Source organism: Scyliorhinus torazame, chromosome 12, assembly GCF_047496885.1.
Source record: "Scyliorhinus torazame isolate Kashiwa2021f chromosome 12, sScyTor2.1, whole genome shotgun sequence".
In the NCBI taxonomy this organism is placed as follows: Eukaryota; Metazoa; Chordata; class Chondrichthyes; order Carcharhiniformes; family Scyliorhinidae; genus Scyliorhinus; species Scyliorhinus torazame.
In genome coordinates this window covers 39,491,103-39,511,717 of record NC_092718.1, presented here as the reverse complement: position 1 = coordinate 39,511,717, position 20,615 = coordinate 39,491,103, and the positions used below count along the sequence as shown (strand labels likewise).

Sequence of the window (20,615 nt, the reverse complement as noted above, 5' to 3'; positions counted from 1 at the left end):
TAAGGTCAGAACGTACCTTCTGCTGGAAGGGCCCACGAAAGCTCCTGGTGTTTCCGTCAAATCAAAAGGGGAATCAAGTTTCCACCCCCCCCCCCCCCACCCCCCTCACCCCCCTCACCCCCACCCCCCACAATAATAACCTCCCTGGCTGCAGGAACTCCAAGGCTCCCCTGTACATAGTGGAATACAATGAAAGTTTCATGTTAAAATTGTGCTAGCGGTGTGCATATATAGATATCTATTTTAAAAGTTGGATTCCCAGCCTGAAACCTGCTCTTGCAGCAGTTTCTGGGTTCTTTTACAGCGCTGGCAGTGGTTGTAAGAAATGATCGGCGTACTACGTACAAACCATGGAGCAAATACCTAAATATTTATATTCGGGTTACAGTGCGTGGGCCAGGGCTCATGTTTCCAATCTGTGCCCCTTTCCAGGAAGAGAGGACACTAACATCAGTCTGGCCTCCCTCATCCTTTCAACGTGAGCCTGCTCCACTTACCTCTGCTCAGCACCGCCCAGCGGGACACGCTGGTTTAAAAGAAAAAGTGTGGTAGTGGCAGTTCCCAAACTGTTAGTAGCGACAGAACTGGGCTGTCATAGTTCCAGTGACACCATTGAGTATACATGGTGCATTAAATTTCCACAGCTGACAGATTTACACAAAGGCTAAACACAATTTATGATGGGGCACCATGTAATGAATGCACTCGGGGAATTTGCTGAGATTATATTGTATTTTCCTCAAATACACAGTATTTGTGGTACATATACATTCACTAGTATATTTTTTGTTACTTTTTTGTTATAAGATAAAGCTTCAACCGTATGCTGCACAACCGCTGTTGTGCATTATGTTCTGTCGATAACAGAGCAGATTCCTACTGGGTCCATGAACAAAGCACCAGCCTCACAGCACTCTTTAAGAATTCTTCTGTTGAATTCGGACAGTTACAGTCTTGATTTCGGTGTATTCCTTTAGCCCGTACTCGCCCCTAGAGAAAAAGAACACATTCACATTGTACAATTGTCTAAAACGATGCCTTGTTATTTATATCAGAAAATATTTTTTAAAACACCGTACGTTTGGGGAGCTCCAGTTTTTTTGTCTCCAATGTTTAACTTTTTCACGTATAACAGAAGACGTGTTTGCGGAAATAAAACAGCGCTCTTAGATTTGGTGAGAGACACAGTGTTCTGAGGCCCAAGTCTATAAAAGTACTTACATTTCTCGACCATTGCCAGACATTTTGAATCCACCAAAGGGACTCTGGACATTTAAGGCATTGTAACAATTAATCCTGCAATAAAAGAAAAATGAGTTTAATTTGATTTCAATTATTGCTCAAAGAAATCTTTTCAATCACCAAATTTGCAAGCGCAGATGCTGAACAGCAAACACAAGGATGAATTGTAAAGGGGTATTTGAAACATGACACGTGACATGAATTTAATTGCGACAGACAAGTATTTAAAATTTACCAAATGGAAAAAAGGGGGACACCACCTTTGAAGACCAAACGGAATAAGATCAAGCAAGTCAGAATGGATAGCAACTCAAAACTTGAATTGTGTCACGTTTTTTTAGTCCTCTTCCAATATCTTAATAAAAAGTTGTCCTGTTTCAGTAATTACATTTGTGCAAATGGTTCAGTTCTTGGAGTAGGTCCTGCTGCTTGAAATTCCTTGGTACAAAGCCAGGATTTTGAAAATACAAGGCAATTTGGAGCATACTTTCAGTGAGTTTGAGGGTTGATGTTATCAGTCCAACTAAGCATGCTTCTAAAGTAACTTCATGCATATAAAATGCACACACACATACAATTGTCTCGACATACTTTAGTACGTGGCCAATCTTAAAGGGACACGGTCATCATGAAAATGCCTTCCCCAAACTTCTCTTTGTGATGTGATGACATGAGGTGCATTGAAATCCATTGTAATAACACTCACAGGCTTTGAAATCACAATAGAAATGACACATGATACAGTACAGGTCCCGATTGACTGACTGCAACCACGTGCGGTGCGTGCTCAAATTGGAAATGAATACATATTTGTGCAAATGTACATTGAAGATAAAACATGTTTGATTCCAACCTGATTGCTTTTTAAATGACTAGTTGTCAATCTCCTAATTGAGTAGAGGGGGGGATGTGTGTGTGTATGTGTGCGGATGTTAAAGCATTTATTTATGCAGTCATTTGCAATACTGCCATTAAAGTTTGAACTCCAAAAAAACCAAGTTCAAACTGACTCCCATTTTGAACACCCACATCCACTGTGCACTCCCACAACAACAACTTATATTTATATAGCACCTTTATTAAAACAAAACATCCCAAGGTGCTTCACAGGAGCATTATTTAAAAATAATGGCACCATGCAACATCAGGAAATATTAGGTCAGATGACCAAAACCTAATCAAAGAGATAAGGTTTAAGGAAGGTCTCAAAGGAGAAAAGTGTGGTGAAGCGGTGTCGAAAAGGAATTCCAGAGCTCGGGGCCTCGACAACTAAAGACGTGGCCACCGATCCTGGAGCAATGGTAATTGGGAAGAGGCCAGAAGGAGCGCAGATATCTCAGAGGGTTGGGTGCTGGAGGAGATTACAGAGATAGGTAGGCTCGAGGCTCGAAGAGAAGCATCTTTGGGTGGCCTCAAACTCACAGGGTTTATGTGAGAGAGTTTTTCCATTTCTACCCCATTGGGTCTGAGCGTGAGACAGTCCAAGATCCATCAAGCATGCACCTGAGTGCACAATTTTCTATTTATCTCTTGAATGAGGTCACTCATGATCAACAAGCTTCCAGCAACACTCTCAAACAGACACTCCTTTAGGGTGAAAATACAGAAAATGATGGATAAACTCAGCAGGTCTGGCAGCATCTGTGGACATAGAAACAGAGTTAAAGTTTTGAGTCTTTATTGAATCTTCTTATGGACTTTTTAAAACTTCATTTTTGTGGGATGTGGGCTTCGCTGGCTACGCTGGCATTTGTTGCCCATCCCTAATTGGCCTTGAGAGGGTGGTGGTGAGCTGCCTTCTTGAACCGGTGCAGTCCATGCGTAGGTACACCCACTGTGATATTAGGGAGGAAGTTCCAAAGTTCTGGCCCAATACATGACTCCATTTCTCTCTCCACAGATGCTGCCAGACCTGTTGAGTTTATCCAGAATTTTCTGCCGTTTGGGTGACTGTAAGAAACGGGGAAGGAAATTGGTCCAAGTTGCTCATAGTTTCTGGGTAGACAAACAAGACTATTTCAGGGAGAAAAGTCCCGTGCCTCAAGACCATCTAAAATGAGCCTGACTCTACATTGGTTTTGGTAACATTCAGACCAAAATCAGTGAACATTAACTTAACTTAACCCTTGAATGTGTTCAATCTGCTGATGTCTGTTTAGGGAACTTGCTGAGCTCCAGCTACTTCCTGACACATTCTTCTTTTCAGATCACAATGCATTCTAACCAGTGGGACCACTGGAAGCGACCGCCGATCTTTTAAACTTGACCTTGATTTGGAGTCAGGGTGAAGGTGTTGATGTTCCAGACTCCACGGGACCCCTGTGGGCTGTGGCTGAATTACATGAGCTCTCCTGACCCCCCAACCCCTCCAACAGAGGGTCAATTTCATGAGATCAACAGGCTGCCTTTTTGCTAACCCAATATTTGCCCCATTTCAAAAGAGACAGGGAACATCACAGTCAGGTCTGGCCTTATCCGTGCACTCATGATCACTTTTTGTCAGTGGAAAGCAATCAAAAGCAAGAACCTTGTTTTGACTTCTAATCTTCATTTAAGGGATACGAGAACCAACTACAGTTCTCCCATTGGCTGACTGTCTGAGATCAACTAACTCAGCAGATTAGAGATTGAGCCAGGGGCGTATGCTTCAGCTGCTATTTGCCATTTCGGTCACTAGGGGAGCCCCACACATGCATGGACATATTGTGGTTGGGATTCTCTGGTCCCCAGCCGCGTTTTTCTCAGCGGGGCGCCATTCATTGGCGGCAGGATTCTCTCTTCCTGTTGTTTGTCCATAAGACCATAAGACATAGGAGCAGAATTAGGCCACTTGGCCCATCAAGTCTGCTCCGCCAATAAATCATGGATGATATTTTCTCATCCCCAATGGGATTTCCCATTGAAGCCCCCCGTGTCGCTGGGAAACCCAAGGGCGGGGATGCGCTCCCAGCGGGAAAAGGGAATCCGAATGGCCGGAAGATTCCAGACTTGATTTCACTGCAGACAAAGGCCCAAAATAAAGTAATCCCATTTCAACAGCACGAAGGAGAAAAAAAGGCTTGAAAATTATATTTAAAATCCTCATCGTGCAAAGAAATCTCCATTGTGCGCTCCAACTCATGAGAGAACACTGTCTGCTTACAATATTATATAGCTCAGAGTTTGCTAATCCTGAATAAAACAAGATAGAATCTAAGATGTTCAATATTCCTCAGGGATCAGTGTCCGACTTTTGATATGTTTTGTTTCAATAAACATTCTCCCCTCCCAGAAGGACGACTGTAATAACAGAATGAGCTCACTAAATCAGTCCCTGTGAAACAGGCTGGAAACCATCTGAGGCAAGAGCCTGCTCGATGCCTTGTGCCAACAACAGCCTGAAGAATGAGATGGGCTGGCAAGTTTCACAAGCAGTGAGTGACGTAGAAACACACTTAACTGATTTGGACAGCTTGAATCCATTGTTCAGCATCTATTCCCCATACTCTGTAGCAGAAGATAACTGGATATGCTGCTGGAATAAACCATGTCATAGGAAGATAGTAACAGATGTCAGGAGGACATAGACAGACTGTTGAAATGGGCAGACACATGGCAGATGAACTTTAATGCAGAGGAGTGTGAATGATGGATGCATTTTGGAAAGAAGAATGAGTAGATGCAATTGAAATTAAACGGTACAATTTTAAAGAGGGTGCAGGAACAGAGAGACCTGGGAAGCTTTGCGTGAATAAATCGTTGAACGTGGCTGAATAAGTTGCTAGGGCTGCTTAAGTAAAGCATATGGAATGCTTGGCTTTGTTAACAGAGGCTTTGAGGAGAGAAGCGAGGAAGTTATGGCGGAGCGGACACGATGGGCCAAATGCCTACTTCTGCTCCTATTTCATACGGCCTTATGGTAAAGCTGGAGAAATCATCGCTTAAGCCTCAGGATGAATTATCGTGCCCAGTCCTGGGCACCACACTTTAGGAAAGATGTCAAGAACTTGTAGGGTACTAGAATGGTACCAGAGATGAGGGATGTCGGTTATGTGAGGAGACTCGAGAAGCTGAGATTGTTGCCTTAAGAGCCCAGGTGGGAAAAGGGAGATTTCACACCAGGTGTTGAAAACTATGAAGGGTTTTAATAGAGGAGGGAGGGGAAACTGTTTTCATTGGCAGCAGTGTTGGAAAACAGAGGACCCAGATTGAAGATCATGAGCAAAAACAACTAGGAAGGAAAGGAGAATTGTTATGCATTGAGTTCTTGTGACTGCGAATACAGCGCCTGAAAGGGTGGTGGATGGAAAGTCACTAGCAACCTTCGGAAGGGAATTGGCATCATTAGTTGAATGGGAAATATTTGTAAGGCTACCAGAAAGGGGCAGAGAGGTGTGGCTAATTAGATAGCTCTTTGAAAGAGCCAGCAGGGGCATGATGAGTGAGTGGCCTGATTCTATGCTGTATGAAATGCGAGTATATTGGCAATGTTATTTTTGGCATCTGCATTGCTTTGCTTTCCAAAGGTAAATCCATTCTCACAATTGTGAATGTGGCTCTGCCTCGTTGATGGGTTGGTGTCTATCGACATCTGTCGTAAAGTCACAGCTGGTGAACATTTGTGATAGTGTTAATGTGTTAGAATTATACATTCTGCAAGATTCCACTCTCAATAGGAACGTAGGAAATAGGAGCAGGAGTAACCCCGTGAGCCTGCTCGGCCATTCAATTAGATCATGGCTTATCTTCTACCTGAACACCATTTTCCAGCATATTCAATGATTGAGCTTCCAAAGCCCTCTGAGTAGAGAACTCCAAAGATTCACAGCCCTCTGAGTGAAGAAATTCTTCCTCACCTCCTTCTGAAATGGTCTACCGCTTATTCTGAAACTGTGTCCCCTGGTTCTAGAACCACCACCCCCACTGCAGCCAGGGGAAGCATACTTCCTGCATCCACCTTGTTGGGCCTTGTAAGATGTCTGTACGCTTCACCTCTCATTCTTCGAAACTCTAGAAAATACAGGCCCAGTCTCCTCAAACTCTCCTCATAGGACAGTTCCGCCATCCCAGGGATCAGATTGGAGAACCTTTTTGCACTCCCTCTGTGGCAAGTATATCCTTCCTTAGGTAAGGGGATCAAAACTGTATGCAATATTCCAGCTGTGATCTCTATACAATTGAAACAAGACATTTTTACTCCTGCACTCAAATTCAGTTGCAATAAAGGCCAACCTACCATTTGCCTTGCTAATTGCTTGCTGTAGCAAATGTGACTCCTCTATTCAAGGAGAGAGGGAGGCAGGAAACTATAGCCCAATTCGCAATCATGGGAAAGATGCTAGAATCAATCATTGAGGTTATAGCTTGAAAAACTGAAGGTAATCGGCAAATATCAGCATGGTTTTGCAAAAGGGAAATAATAATTCACCAATTTATTGGAATTCTTTAATGAGCTGCCTCACAGCTCCAGGGATCTGGATTCAATTCCAGCCTCGGGTGACTGTCTGTGTGTAGTTTGCACTTTCTCCCCACTTGCTGCGTGGGTTTCCTCCCACAGTCCAAAAATGTGCAGGTTAGGTGGATTGGCCATGCTAAATTGCCCCTTAGTATCCAAAAGGTTAGGTCAGGTTACCGGGATAGGGTGGAGTTAAGTAGGGTGCTCTTTCCAAGGCCTGCTGTAGACTCGATGGGCCGAATGACCTCCTTCTGCACTGTAAATTCTATGATTCTATGAATCTGCATGCTAGCTGTCAGTGACTATTGAAACACCCAGGTCCCTTTGGACATCCACACTTCCCAATCCCTCACCATTTCAAAAATACTCTGCTTTTCTGTTTGTCCTACCAAAGTGAATAACTCCACATTTTTTCACCTTGTATTCCATCTGTCATCTTCTTGACCATTCACCTTGCCTGTCTACGTCGCCTTGAAGCCTCGTTGCATCTTCCTCACAACTCACATTCTCGCCTAGTTTTGTATCATCAGCAAGCATGGAAATATTACATTTAGCCCCACATCTAAATCATTGATAACAGCCTGTGCCCAAGCACTGAATCCTGTGGCACACCACCAGCCACAGCATGCCAACCTGAGCATTACCCATTTATTCCTGTTCTTTTTTCTGTCCATGAAACAGTCCTCAATCCATGCCAACATATTACCCTCAAACCCATATGCCATAATTTTGTTTACTAACCTCTTATGCAGGACTTGATCAAAAGACTTCTGAAAATCTGAATACACCACACCCGTTGATTCCCCCCTTATCTGTGCTGCTCGTTACATCCTCAAAAGTGAGTCAGAAGCCCTCCCACTGATGATCAAGAAATCAATTTAAATTAATTAAACAGCAATTGACTGGGATTTTATGTTGCCCATCCAACTTTATGGTTGCTACTGTTGGGTCACTTTTTCTTTCAGTTTTGTGCCTCAAAGTAATGTATATTCATTGTAAACCATGTAGAAATACTTTAAATGCTAGCCATTGCCTGTCTACTATCATACCCCACAATCTACCACAGTCAAGTTCTCCCTGATGCCTTCGTAGTTTCCTTTGTTTAGGTTTCAGATGGAACTACAGCATTTTTAAACCTAATGTTAAATTACATCATCTTATGGTCACTCTTCCCTAAGGGCTCCTTTACAATTAATAAGCCTTTTCTCATTGCACAATATTAGATCCAGAATTGCTTGTTCCCCAGCTGGTTCCTCAACATACTGGTCTAGAAAACGTTTTTGTATACATGCCAGAAATTCATTCTCCACAGCATTAGTGCTAATTGGGTTTACCCAGTCGATATATGAATTGGAAGTCCCCAATGTATTATCCTTGTTACATGCACCTCTGATTTCCTGATTCAAACTGTGGCCTACATTACCACTGCTGTTGGGTGGGCTATTAATAATTCCCACTGATCATGTTTACTGCCTCTTGCTCTTTCTTAGCTCCATTGCTTAATCGAAGTGCAGCTCACTGAATGATTATCCGGTCCACGCTCCTGAGAACGGGATTCTATGTCATGAGCGTAGCCTTGCAAAATTTGCAAACTTTACCCATTTCCATCTGATTTGCTGAGTTTAGTATCTGACACCATCATACTTCAGAGTCTCCAACCAAATAACCAAGAGATCCACATGGAACTTTCAAGCGGTTATTGGATAGGCACATGGAGCACACCAGAATGACAGGGAGTGGGATAGCTTGATCTTGGTTTCGGACAAGGCTCGGCACAACATCGAGGGCTGAAGGGCCTGTTCCGTGCTGTACTGTTCTATGTTCTATATGTGGGGCTGGATTCTCCGCCGGCGGGATACTCCGTTTTGCCGGCAACCCGGTGGCGTTCCGATGGCGTGGGGCTGCCCCACAATGGGAAACCCCATTGACCAGCCGGTGTAACGGAGCACCCGCTGGCGGGGTGATAGAGAAATGTGGCGCGGTGGGGCGGAGAATCCAGCCCCCATGTGTTCTGCAGGTCTGACCTGTCAGGACATGGATTTTGCCTCGAAATCAATGATCATTTTCCTCTAATGATAATTCAGACAAGTGATGGAATCCTGGGCAGCCTTGTCTCAACATCATTGTGGGTCCTTACCAGACTGTCCCAGCCTGCATAGCAGCAGAAACTGTTAACGCTTTATCGATATCCTTGGTGAAGACGGCAGCTACCAGGCCAAAATGAGAATTATTGGCCCTTTCCACTACCTCTTCCATAGTTTTAAACTTAATAATTGGTTGAACTGGGCCAAAAATCTGAAATAAATGAATGAAAACACACAGAGTCAAAATAAAAGTTGGCAGTAATATTGCATTCCAAAGTGTTTCATTCAATGATCTAATCTAACTATATCATACTGGAAGTAACTGGAGTTGAGTCCAATACCTCTTCCTTCGCTATCCGCATGTCATCCGTGACATTTGAAAATACAGTGGGTTCAATGAAAAATCCTTTCTTCCCAAGGGATTTGCCGCCACATTCAAGCTTTGCTCCTTCAGCTATGCCACTTAGTACAAGTTCAAGGACTTTATCACATTGTAGTTTGTCAATCTGAAAACAAATGAAATCATTATAGCAAGGTTTAGCACCAACAAGCGCAATCTTATAATTTCCTGCAAAAAAAAGTTATGTCACAGTAAAGGACCCAACCTTATATCGTACTGTAGAATACTCAATTGTATAACGCATTGGTCAGCACGGTGGCACAGTGGTTAGCATTGCTGCCTCACAGCGCCAGGGACCCGGGTTCAATTCCAACCTTGGGTGACTGTGTGGAGTTTGCACGTTCTCACCCTGTGCCTGCATGGGTTTCCTCCGAGTGCTCTGGTTTCCTCCCACAGTCCAAAGATGTTCGTGTTAGGTGGATTGGCCATGCTAAATTGGCCTTCACGTCTAAAGATTTTCAAGTTAGGTGGGGTTACAGGGAAGGGGTGGGGGAATGGGCCTGGGTGGGGGTGCTGTTTTGAGGAGTCGTGCAGACACAACGGATCCAATGGCCTCCTTCTGTACTGTGGGGATTCAATGATTTGCTGGGTCAAAAACCTGGAAGAGCCTTCTAAACAGTACTCTGGGTGCACCTCCACCATATAGAGTGTAGCAGTTCACAAAGGCAGCTCACCACCACATTCCCAAGGGCAATTGGGGATGGGCATCAAATGCCGGCCTTGTCAGCGAAGCTCGCATTCCATGAAATAATTTTTATAAAACACTGCAGAATAACCCAACCCTATACCTTATTGCGAAAAAAATCCTGTTTTGTGAAAACCCCCAATCGTATACTGTACTCCTAAAATAAACCAATCTTGTACCATGCTGTAAAGATCACAACTTTACATATCGCAGCAAATTTAACCTTACAGTGTATTGTAAAAAAGGTAACTGGGTAATGTAATGTAAAATCATTCCATCTCTGGAATTAAATGCCTGTAGAGTTTACTCAAATTAACTTGAACTGTTTTCTTCAAATGCTTGTGTTTGATTTATTGATTGTCTCTGATAAACAGGCATGTCCAGAGTTTCTAAAAAAAAACTCAGATAAAGCACAGTACAAAATGTACTCAATTAGAAAACGAATGAACGTTGAAATAACCATCTCTGCCTGTTTTACTTGAGAAAATCTTACTTGTGGGCCCTGCTCAGTGGCAGGATCAAAAGGGTTTCCTACTGTTCTCCTCTGAGCACGTTCTGTACTCTTCCTGACAAACTCATCGTAGATTGGCTCCTCTACATAGATCCGTGAGCCTGCCGTGCAGCACTGGCCTTGGTTGAAGAATACGCCCTGGTGAGCCTGTTCCACAGCATAATCCACTGGAAGAATAAACCAGCATATTAGAGGTTAGGATATTACCTTGTCTGTATCAGGAAGTGCCTATGACTGTCTAGTCAATAAATTTCAAAGTATCGCAAGTTGACCATTAGACGTGTTTAGAAAATAATGAACCCCCACTTCTTATCTAAATAATAAAAATAAATTTTAAACACAGCGGAGGATTTACTTACAGTTCCAACAGCTGTGGCCCTGAAAATACCTAGGTTGGTGTCAAAACACTATTATAATCTTTTCACAGTAACTTCATACTTGTGACAATAAAAGATTATTATTATTATCTCCAAAGTATTAAGGGAACATGTCTACTGTTAAATCAGATTCAAATGCTTGATTGGAAGAAATAATAAAATACTCCCATATCAAATTCTCTTTTTTCAAGGAAAGGGCAACACATGTCGGCCTTGCCATCACTCACATTCCTTGAATGAATAATTACAAAAAATAACTTATCCAAATGTTTTTGCATTTATTCCTCTTTTGACACACATCATCCCCAGACATTGTCTTCCAACTGGGAAGTCAAAAGGCAACAGCTAGAGTGGACGTAGATGGGCAACATGCCTTCAGTCATTGCCTCTCTCGCAGGCCATTTGGCCTGCCGTGTAGGCAGCAGCTCTCTAAATGAGCGTCATGACTTTGTGCCATTCCCCTTGCCTTTTCCCCATTCCCCTGCACCTTGCTTCTATTCAAGTAATCATCTAATCCCCTCTTGAATGCCTCGATTGAACCTGCTTCCACTACACTTCCAGGCAGTGCATTCCAGACCCCAACCGCTCGTTACGTGAGAAAGGTTTTACTCGCAACACATTTGCTTCTTTTGCAAAATCCGTGCCCTCTGGTTCTTGATCCTTTTATGAGCGGGAACAGTTTCTCCCTGCCTACTCTGCTCAGCCCTCTCATGATTTTGAACATGATTATGAAATCTCCTTTTAGTTTTCTTCTCCACCATCGCTCCCCCCCCCCCCCCCCCCCCAAAAAAAGGAGAACAGCCCCAAATTCTTTAATCTATCCTCGTAACTAAAGTTTCTCAACCCTGGAACCATTCTTGTAAACCTCTTCTTCACTCTCTCCTACGCATTCACATCCTTCCTATAGTGTGGTGCCCAGAACTGTCCACACAATACTCCAGCTGAGGTCTAACCAGTAGAGGGTATACATTCTGCATTACCTCCTTGCTCTTGTACTCTGCGTCCCTATTAGAAAGCCCAGAATACCACATACTTCATTAACTGCTCTCTCTGCCTGTCCTGCGAAGTTCAATGATCTATGCACAAATACACCCAGGTCCCTCTGCTACTGCATTTTACCCCTTATTTTATATTGTCTCTCCATGTCCTTCCTACTAAAATGCATCACCTCATATTTCCCTGCATTGAACTTCATCTGCCATGATCTGCCCACTCCACCAATTTGTCTGTGTACTTCAGAGGTTCTACACTGTCCTCGTCACAGTTCACAATACTTCCAAGTTTTGCATCATCCATAAATTTTGAAATTGTCCCCTGCACACCAAGATCTAGATCGTTAATATATATTAGAGAAAGCAATTGTCCCAATACTGGGGAACACCACTACATACCTTCCTCCAGCCCAAAAAATATTCATTGACCATTACCCTCCACTTCCTATTATTCAACCAATTTTGTATCCATGTTGCTACTGCCTCTTGTATTCGATGAGCTATAACTTTTCTCACAAGTCTGTTATGTGGCACTGTATTGAATGCTTTCTGTAAGTCCATGTACACTACATCAACAGCATTGCCGTCATCAACCCTTTCTGTTCCCTCCTCAAAAAACTCCAACAAGTTAGTTAAGCACGATTTTCTCCTTTAGAAATCCATGCTGACTCTTCCTAATCAACCCACATTTTTTTGTGACTATTAAATCTATCCCGAATAATTGTTTCTAGAAGCTTGCCCACCACTGATGTTAAACTGACTGGTCTGTAATTGCTGGGACTTTTTTGAACAAGGGTGTAACATTTGCAATTCTCCAGTCCACTTGCACCTCCTGAGTCTGGGGAAGACTGGAAGATTAGGTACCATTATAAATTCCTTCAATTTTTCAATTTCCTTGAATGCAACTCATCCGGACCTGGTGCTTTGTCAACTTTAAGTGCCGGAAGTCTACATGCTGGATTTATCTCTCTATTGAAGTCAATGAAAGGGGTGTATAATGGGTGGGCAATCATTGGCATCAATTGTACACCCTACCAACATTGAGAGTATTCTTGTGTGTGTGCGTGCATGTTTGTTTGTTTTTGGGCATGCATGTACATTTACGTGGGTGCGCGCGTGTCCTTGTTACATACGATGGTTAACATTTCAAGTTAAACCTACAATCAGCATCTGCAAAAATAATGTTCGGGCTCTTTCCTCCAAGCTCCAGTGTTACTCTCTTCAGATTACTCTTCCCAGCTGCTTCCTGGATTAATTTTCCGACCTAATGGTAAATACAGAATATAAATTTTAATATATCCAAATCTCAGGACAGCCTAGGAATGAAATCCAAATGAGGAAAAGCGATAAATCACAGATCCGAGGAAAGTTGAATACTGTTCAGAAACATTTTACCAGTTAGGACTAAAAGAGGTTCAATAAACGCTGCGCAGCCAAGGGACACATTTTAGGGCCAGCTGTTTACATATGACCATATAGTTGTAACATATCAGGAGTGTAACAGGCATGTATGAGATAGCATCCACACTGTAACGGCAGCACAATTCACGTGTCTCATTTTGTGCGTACTCAAAAGTCTTTAACACTCTTCCTATTTAAAATAAATCAGGGGATCAAGGCGCACACACTGGAGGCAAATCAGAGACCCTGCTGAGTGAATGATGGGGTTTGTAGTTAATGCAGCTGTTAACTCAGAAAATTGGGCGGCTGGGATTTGGTTCTTGTTTTACTTGTGTTTACTTTGACGCTTCTCCTGTGTCCAGCTAGCCACTAATATGAAAGTAATAAAGTATACTGCGGTCCTTTCCGATTCAATCAGGTTAGGAGCTGATTTCTTTGCCAGCTGAACTGCAGAATAACATTCGGTTTTGTCAGCAAGAGGACAATAGATAGACGGGACCCACCAAATGGCACAATTTGACCGTCTGTATGAACCAGTTATAATGCCTAACAGGTCTCCCATAATCAGGGTGAAGCAATTTCACCAGCGTGGACTTTTTAAAAATCAAAAAGACACTGGCAATCTTGATTGGTTTGGTTGTTGGTGGTGAAAAGCACAATGTGTATGAATACACATCACGTAGAAACACCAAAGAGCAAACTTTCCGAGAACACTCACTGTATTTTGTGTAACCCCAGCACAGTTCGTGCTGTACCACGATTACTCACTGCTTCCTGACCACTGGGATATTGGAAGGTGTCATCCTTGGCTCAGTCTCACTCTAGCCTCCAAAAGAAAAGTCTCGGGTGCAAGCTTTCACTCCAGAGACATCGGACCTGAGACCATAAGCTGGCACTCCTGTGCACTGCTGAGGGAGTGCTGCATTGTCGGAAGTCACGGTCTTTTGGGTGAGTGGGCCAAAGCTCGTGGCCTTGAGGTCGGTGGGAGTCAGGGCCATTTTACAAATCCAAATCACGATTTAAAATGGGCACCTCAGCATCCAATATGGCTGCGCTCCCTGCCATATTGGTAAAGGCCCCTGCAGAGACGGCCAAGGTTTTTGCCTGTAGTTATGCTGAGCTGCCACAGGGACCACTTTGATTGTCACCTGCAGCTCACCAGTAATAATCAAATGAGGCTGGCTGACCGATTTGGCATCATCCTGCCATCGGCCTCAACAGGTGCACAGCAGCGTAGCTGCATTGGAACTGGCATAATTGGGATCTTGCTATGCACCCGCTGCATGGCAGATTTCCACTTTACAACGGTGGGCTTTAAAAAAAAGTACTTCATTGGTTCTGAAGCCCTTTGCAAATTGCGAAAGGTGCTACATGATATATTCTTTCGTTATGTGTTCAACTTTTCAATCATGGGGTTACTTTGCAAATAATAAGGAAGTCCTATCAATTTTGTTTCCCATTCATGAGAAATTAGAGTCAATCTTGCAGCAAAGCACTGGAGTGCACAGAGGCATATTCTTGATCCAAGTGGTCTATGAAATCTAAACAAATGCTGATGGTTCCTCTCGTTTTCCCAAATTCAAAATCCATTTATCAGCTGTACAGTCCAAATATTTTTGTGAACATAAAGAGATGTTACAAGTAAAGTATGGTTAATCAGTTCAAAGATATAAAATAAGACTTGATGAGATAAGTTTCATGTCTTTCGTGCCCGAGGAGGATCTGGAGGGTGAGGGGATCAATTCTCAGTCACAGAGGAGGTTACTGGAATCTGAAAGACTGCAACTTCCTGCCTAATAAGACACTGGAAATGGGAGTATTGTACTTTTTCTCAGAAGATTTGTCAAGGCTCTAAGTTATTGTTTGCTTCCTGTTGCTTCTTGGCTCGAAGAAAAACTCCTTAATTTTGTAATCGCAACATGGTATGATCTGTGCAATGGGAGCTTTTGTCAAAAGGATGTTTGAAAATGTTCGTCATTCCTTGTACTTTGAACAAAATTATCATGGGAAATCATGACTGACCATGTAAAATGTCAGAAGAATGCTTTGGGGAAATTATTGTGGCTGATTCCTCTTTTAATTGACACTTTTGGATGAAATAACCAACAATGAGAGGCGAGTTTGGCATTTAAGGGTTTGAGACAGGAAACATCTTTCTCCTCTTTAGACTTCAAACTTTTAACAGGACATTCTTGAAATCTTTCAGAAATAGGAGTGCATCATTCATTTTGTCAGATTGGGAGAATTACTTATTTTCTCTTTTTCTCTCAACATTTAATTTAAGCGTCTTCCATCGTTTAAAAAAAAATCTAAGGCCAGACTAGCATCTGAAGTGGGCTATCTTCTAAAGGCCAGGATTGCCCATCTCAGGTTAGAAAGTCAGAAGGAGTGCTCCATCTTGAGGGGGGAATAGTGAAGGACATGGAAGAGACTCGCATGCCCACCTTGTCTCCCTTCATTAGTCAATGACAAATAGCAATGGTCACTCAATTAATTGTCAAGAATTCCAAGGGTTCTTTTCAGATTGAGTAACCCACTTTCATCAAATACGTTTTCAATGAGCATTTCTGGAATGTTCTGGTTTCCTGCTGTATGGTTGAAAGAAAGTTGTGATTGTCGCAGTTTTTGTTTGAAAACGTATTTGTTAATGGACAGAATGAAAGATCTTGCATTGTTATTATGCCTTTCATAGCTTTTCATCATAGAATTTACAGTGCAGACGGAGGCCATTTGGCCCATCGAGTCTGCACCGGCTCTTGGAAAGAGCACCCTACTCAAGGTCAACACTTTCACCCTATCCCCAAAACGCAGTAACCCCACCCAACACTGAGGGTAATTTTGGACACTAAGGGCAATTTATCATGGCCAATCCACCTAACCTGCACATCTTTGGACTGTGGGAGGAAACCGGAGCACCCGGAGGAAACCCACGCACACACGGGGAGGATGTGCAGACTCCGCGCAGACAGTGACCCAAGCCGGAATCGAACCTGGGACCCTGGAGCTGTGAAGCAATTGTGCTATCCACAATGTTACCGTGCTGCCCCAAACATGCTTTAGGATATGCTCACTGACCAATTAATTACCTTTGAAGTATCCTCATTGAATCATAGAATCCCTACAGTGCATAAGGAGGCCATTCGGCCCATTGAGTCTGAACAGATCTTGCGGAAGACCAACCCAATCCCCCACCCTTCCGCCACAACCTCACCTAACCTTTTGGACATTTAGGGACAATTTAGCGTAACCCGCACATCTTTGGACTGTGGGAGGAAACTGGAGCACCCAGAGCAAACCCACACAGACATGAGGTGAATGTGCAAACTCCACACACAGTCACCCAAGGTTGGAATCAAACCTGGGTCCCTGGCACTGTGAGGCAGCAGTGCTAACCACTGTGCCACCATGCTGCCCTCATGTTTTATCAACAATTGATATGCACATGGCAAGGGCACATGCACAGCAAAGAAGAGAAATTGACAGTCAACCTGTTTCGGCAATTTTAGCCAATAGTTGGATTCTGGGAAGATTCTATTGCTCTTTCATGAATAGCATCATGGGGCCTATTTCATCCACTGGAGCAGTCATGTTGCACCTCAGTTGCAGCCTGTAGCAGCATCCCCGACGGTGAAGCACTCCTTCAGTGCTACACTGAATCGTCAGTCCAAATCATGTTCAAGTCCTGATGCAAGGCTGAACTCATGATTTTTTGACTCATTGGCATGAGACGACTCTCAAACCATAAAGAGATGCTGCCAACACACAACGTGCAAAAGCATAGGAGACAGTGGAACAGGTTGGATTTTAGCTTTAACAAGGTTCAAGCGTTGGTGTCTGGGAATGTGGTGACCATGCCCAAAATCAAAGTGACTCGTTAGATTAGTGTTGCATTTGTTTGCCAAATACTTCCACTTGAAGATTAAGGCCTCTCAGGGTTTTCAATGGTTTATCTATTCTATCATGTTTTTGTAAAATCCAGTAAATATTTGTAACTTTCATTGAAAATTCCATCAAATGACATCATATTGCACATTGGGGAATCAACAAACATGGGGCTGGATTCTCTGATTTTGCGGCTAAGTGCCGGCGCTGGCATGGGAACTGTGCCGTTTTATCACACCAAACTCGGCGCCGAACCCTCATCAATTCCGGGACCGGTGAGGGGCTAGCAGCGGTGCCGAGTAGAACTCCCGGCTCCTGTACCAAAAACGGCTGGGGAATGCGCACGGCGGCAACCTGCAGCGGTCGCACCGTACAACATGGCGCCAGCCGCGCATGGACCCGACCTGCCAGATAGCGCCCCTCTGGATCCCCCCTCGCCACCCCCTCACCAGTCCTCCCAGCCCTCGTGAAGCCCCCCGGGCCAGTGGCACTCCCCCCCCCCCCCCCGACTATGGCGGCGCTGGACACAGCCAGCAGCCACGTGAGGTTCACGAAAACCGAGAGCACAAGTGAACCGCACCGTCGGGAACTTGGCCCATCAGGGGCGGAGCATCGGGGGAGGGCCTTCAGGTAACATCCTGAGGCCGTCCCAACGGCGTGTGGCGTACTCCCCGATGATGCCGTTTTGGAGGGAGCGGATCATCCGAAAACTGGCGCCGCCCCCGATTCGGTCGTAAAAAGGGATTCTCCGCCCGATCGGCGATTACGAAATCAGCATCGGCAAGCGGAGAATCCTGCCCACGGTTTTCAATATTTGTCCAGCTACAATAATCTTTAGTGCAAGTTAGGGTATTAGTTATTAGGGGATTAGATATTTGAAGCCAATAAGTTTGCGATTGTTAAGGTATTTTACATTTTCTCCCACCCCTTGTACTTCTTGTCTGACTAATCCCCTCTTACCCATTTTTCCTTGGAAAAAACACCCTTATGACCTTACAATCTTTTTCTAAGTGTCCAGTTGCTCTCTCCTACCCACTTTTATTATGTCTAATCCTTCCTCTCCTTGCTCTATTCATGGTCATCCCTACTCCCACCAGCTTCCTGAATGTTGATATCTTCCCTCCCACTAGTTTCCTATCAGGCCAACGGACTATTAACCCAACTTGTCACCTCATCAAATCCTCCCTACATTAGCTCTCTTTTTGGACCACAACTTTTCACAAATAACATTAATGTTCTGGAAGAAGGAACTGAAGGCACTGTTGCTAAGTTTGTGATGATAGAGTCATCGAGTCATTGATGTTTACAGCATGGAAACAGGCCCTTCGGCCCAGCTTGTCCATGCCACCCATTTTCTATCACTAAGTTAGTCCCACTTGCCCGCATTTGGCCCATATCCTTCTATACCCACCCTGCCCATGTAACGGTCTAACTGTTTTTTAAAGGAAAAAATTGTACCCGCCTCTACCACTGCCTCTGGTAGCTCGTTCCAGCTGCTCACCACCCTCTGTGTGAAAACATTTCCCCTCTGGTCTCTTTTGTATCTCTCCCCTCTCACCTTAAATCCTCCCCTCTAGTTCTAGACTCCTCTATCCTTGGGGAAAGATGTTGACTATCTACCTTGGGTTGGATTCTCCGATTTCGGACGGGGGGGCGGAGAATGGCCATTTACGAGGAAATCGGGACCGGCGCCGCTGAAGCAATTCTCCATTCTATGCGGCACTGCTAGGGGGCCATTGACAAAGGCCCCCCCCCCCCGCGCGATTCTCCGTGCAAAACTGGCCGAGTTCCCGATGGTGTGGTTCTAACCATGTATTGGCCGTCAGGAACCTCGGGTGGCGGCTGCGGACTAAGTCCGCGACCGCCCTGGTGGGGGGCGGGGAGGGATCGATCACCGGTGGGGGTCTCATGGACGGCCAGGGGAGCGTTCGGGCGGCACAGACTTGCGGGCGCGTGTGATCTCGGGGGGGTCTACATTTTAGATGGGGGTGGGAGTCCGCCATCGCGCACGGCGCGGCCGCTGCAGGCTGCTGCCGTGCGCATGCGCGGACTCCTGACCGGAAGTGCAGCGCCCCGTATCCGCAACCAGAGCTGCGAGAAGCACTCCGGGGCCCTGCCAGCCCCCTCCAGGTAGGAGAATCGCTCAGAACCTTCTTAAGGAAAGTCAAGAATCAAACGCCAGCATTCTCCATTTTTGGAGAATCCAGCCCCTAATATATGCTCCTAATTATTTTATGGACCTCAATAAGATCACCCCTAAGCATCCTACTCTCTCGGGAAAAATGTCCCAGCCTATCCAGCCTCTCCTTATAACTCAAGTCCTTGTAGCATCCTGGTAAATCTCTTCTGCCCTCTTTCTAGTTTAACAATATCCTTCCTATAATAGGGTGACCAGAACTGAACACAGTATTCCATGTGTGGTCTTACTAATGTCTTGTACAACTTCAACGAGACATCCAAATTCTTATATTCAATATTCTGACAAATAAAACCTAGCATGCTGAATGCCTTCATCACCACCCTGTCCACTGGCGACCCACTTTCAAGGAGCTATGAAGCTGTATTCCTAGATCTCTTTGTTCTGTAACTCTCCCCAACTCCTGCCCTGATTTAATGTAGCAAAATGCATCACCTCACATTTATCCAAATTAAACTCCATCTGCCATTCATCGGCTCACTGGCCCAATTGGTCAAGATCCTGTCTACTGAGGTAGTATGGGCTGAGGTTAGAAACAGGCAAGGAGAGGTCACCCTGTTAGGGGTTTTCTATAGGCCTCTGAAAATTTACAGAGATGTAGAGGAAAGGATTGCAAAGATGATTCTGGATAGGAGCGAAAGCAACAGGGTAGTTGTTTTGGGGGACTTTAACTTTCCAAATATTGACTGAAAACGCTATCGTTCGAGTACTTTAGATGTGTCCGTTTTTATCCAATGTGTGCAGGAGGGTTTCCTGACACAGTATGTAGATAGGCCAATGAGAGGCGAGGCCATATTGGATTTGGGCAATGAACCAGGACAGGTGTTAAATTTGGAGGTAGGTGAGCACTTTGGTGATAGTGACCACAATTCGATTACGTTTACTTTAGTGATGGAAAGGGATAGGTATATACCGCAGGGCAAGAGTTATATCTGAGGGAAAGGCAATTATGATGCGATGAGGCAAGACCTAGGATGCATCGGATGGAGAGGAAAACTGCAGGGGATGGGCACAATGGAAATGTGGAGCTTGTTCAAGGAACAGCTACTGCATGTCCTTGATAAGTATGTACCTGTCAGGCAGGGAGGAAGTGGTCGAGCAAGGGAACCGTGGTTTACTAAAGCAGTTGAAACACTTGTCAAGAGGAAGAAGGAGGCTTATGTAAAGATGAGACATGAAGGTTCAGTTAGGGTGCTCGAGAGTTACAAGTTAGCTAGGAAGGACCTAAAGAGAGAGCTAAGAAGAGCCATGAAGGGACATGAGAAGTCTTTGGCAGGTAGGATCAAGGATAACCCTAAAGCTTTCTATAGGTATGTCAGGAATAAACGAATGACTAGGGTAAGAGTAGGGCCAGTCAAGGACAATAGTGGGAAGTTGTGCTTGGAGTCCGAGGAGATAGGAGAGGTGCTA

General features: G+C 44.4%; 1 protein-coding gene across 1 annotated transcript in view; it reads right to left on the bottom strand.

Annotated features, from left to right (window-relative positions):
- Positions 1–713: 713 nt before the first annotated feature.
- Positions 714–20,615, bottom strand: part of aldh1a2 (aldehyde dehydrogenase 1 family, member A2) — a 99,032-nt gene continuing 79,130 nt past the window's right edge. Inside the window, exons 8-13 of the mRNA XM_072470716.1 lie at positions 12,887–12,989; positions 10,339–10,523; positions 9,102–9,266; positions 8,814–8,971; positions 1,222–1,296; positions 714–990 (exon numbers count right to left, since the gene is read on the bottom strand). Of these exons, the coding sequence (XP_072326817.1) occupies positions 918–990; positions 1,222–1,296; positions 8,814–8,971; positions 9,102–9,266; positions 10,339–10,523; positions 12,887–12,989 (759 nt within the window). The 3' untranslated portion in view covers positions 714–917. The remainder of the gene's footprint in view (positions 991–1,221; positions 1,297–8,813; positions 8,972–9,101; positions 9,267–10,338; positions 10,524–12,886; positions 12,990–20,615) is intronic.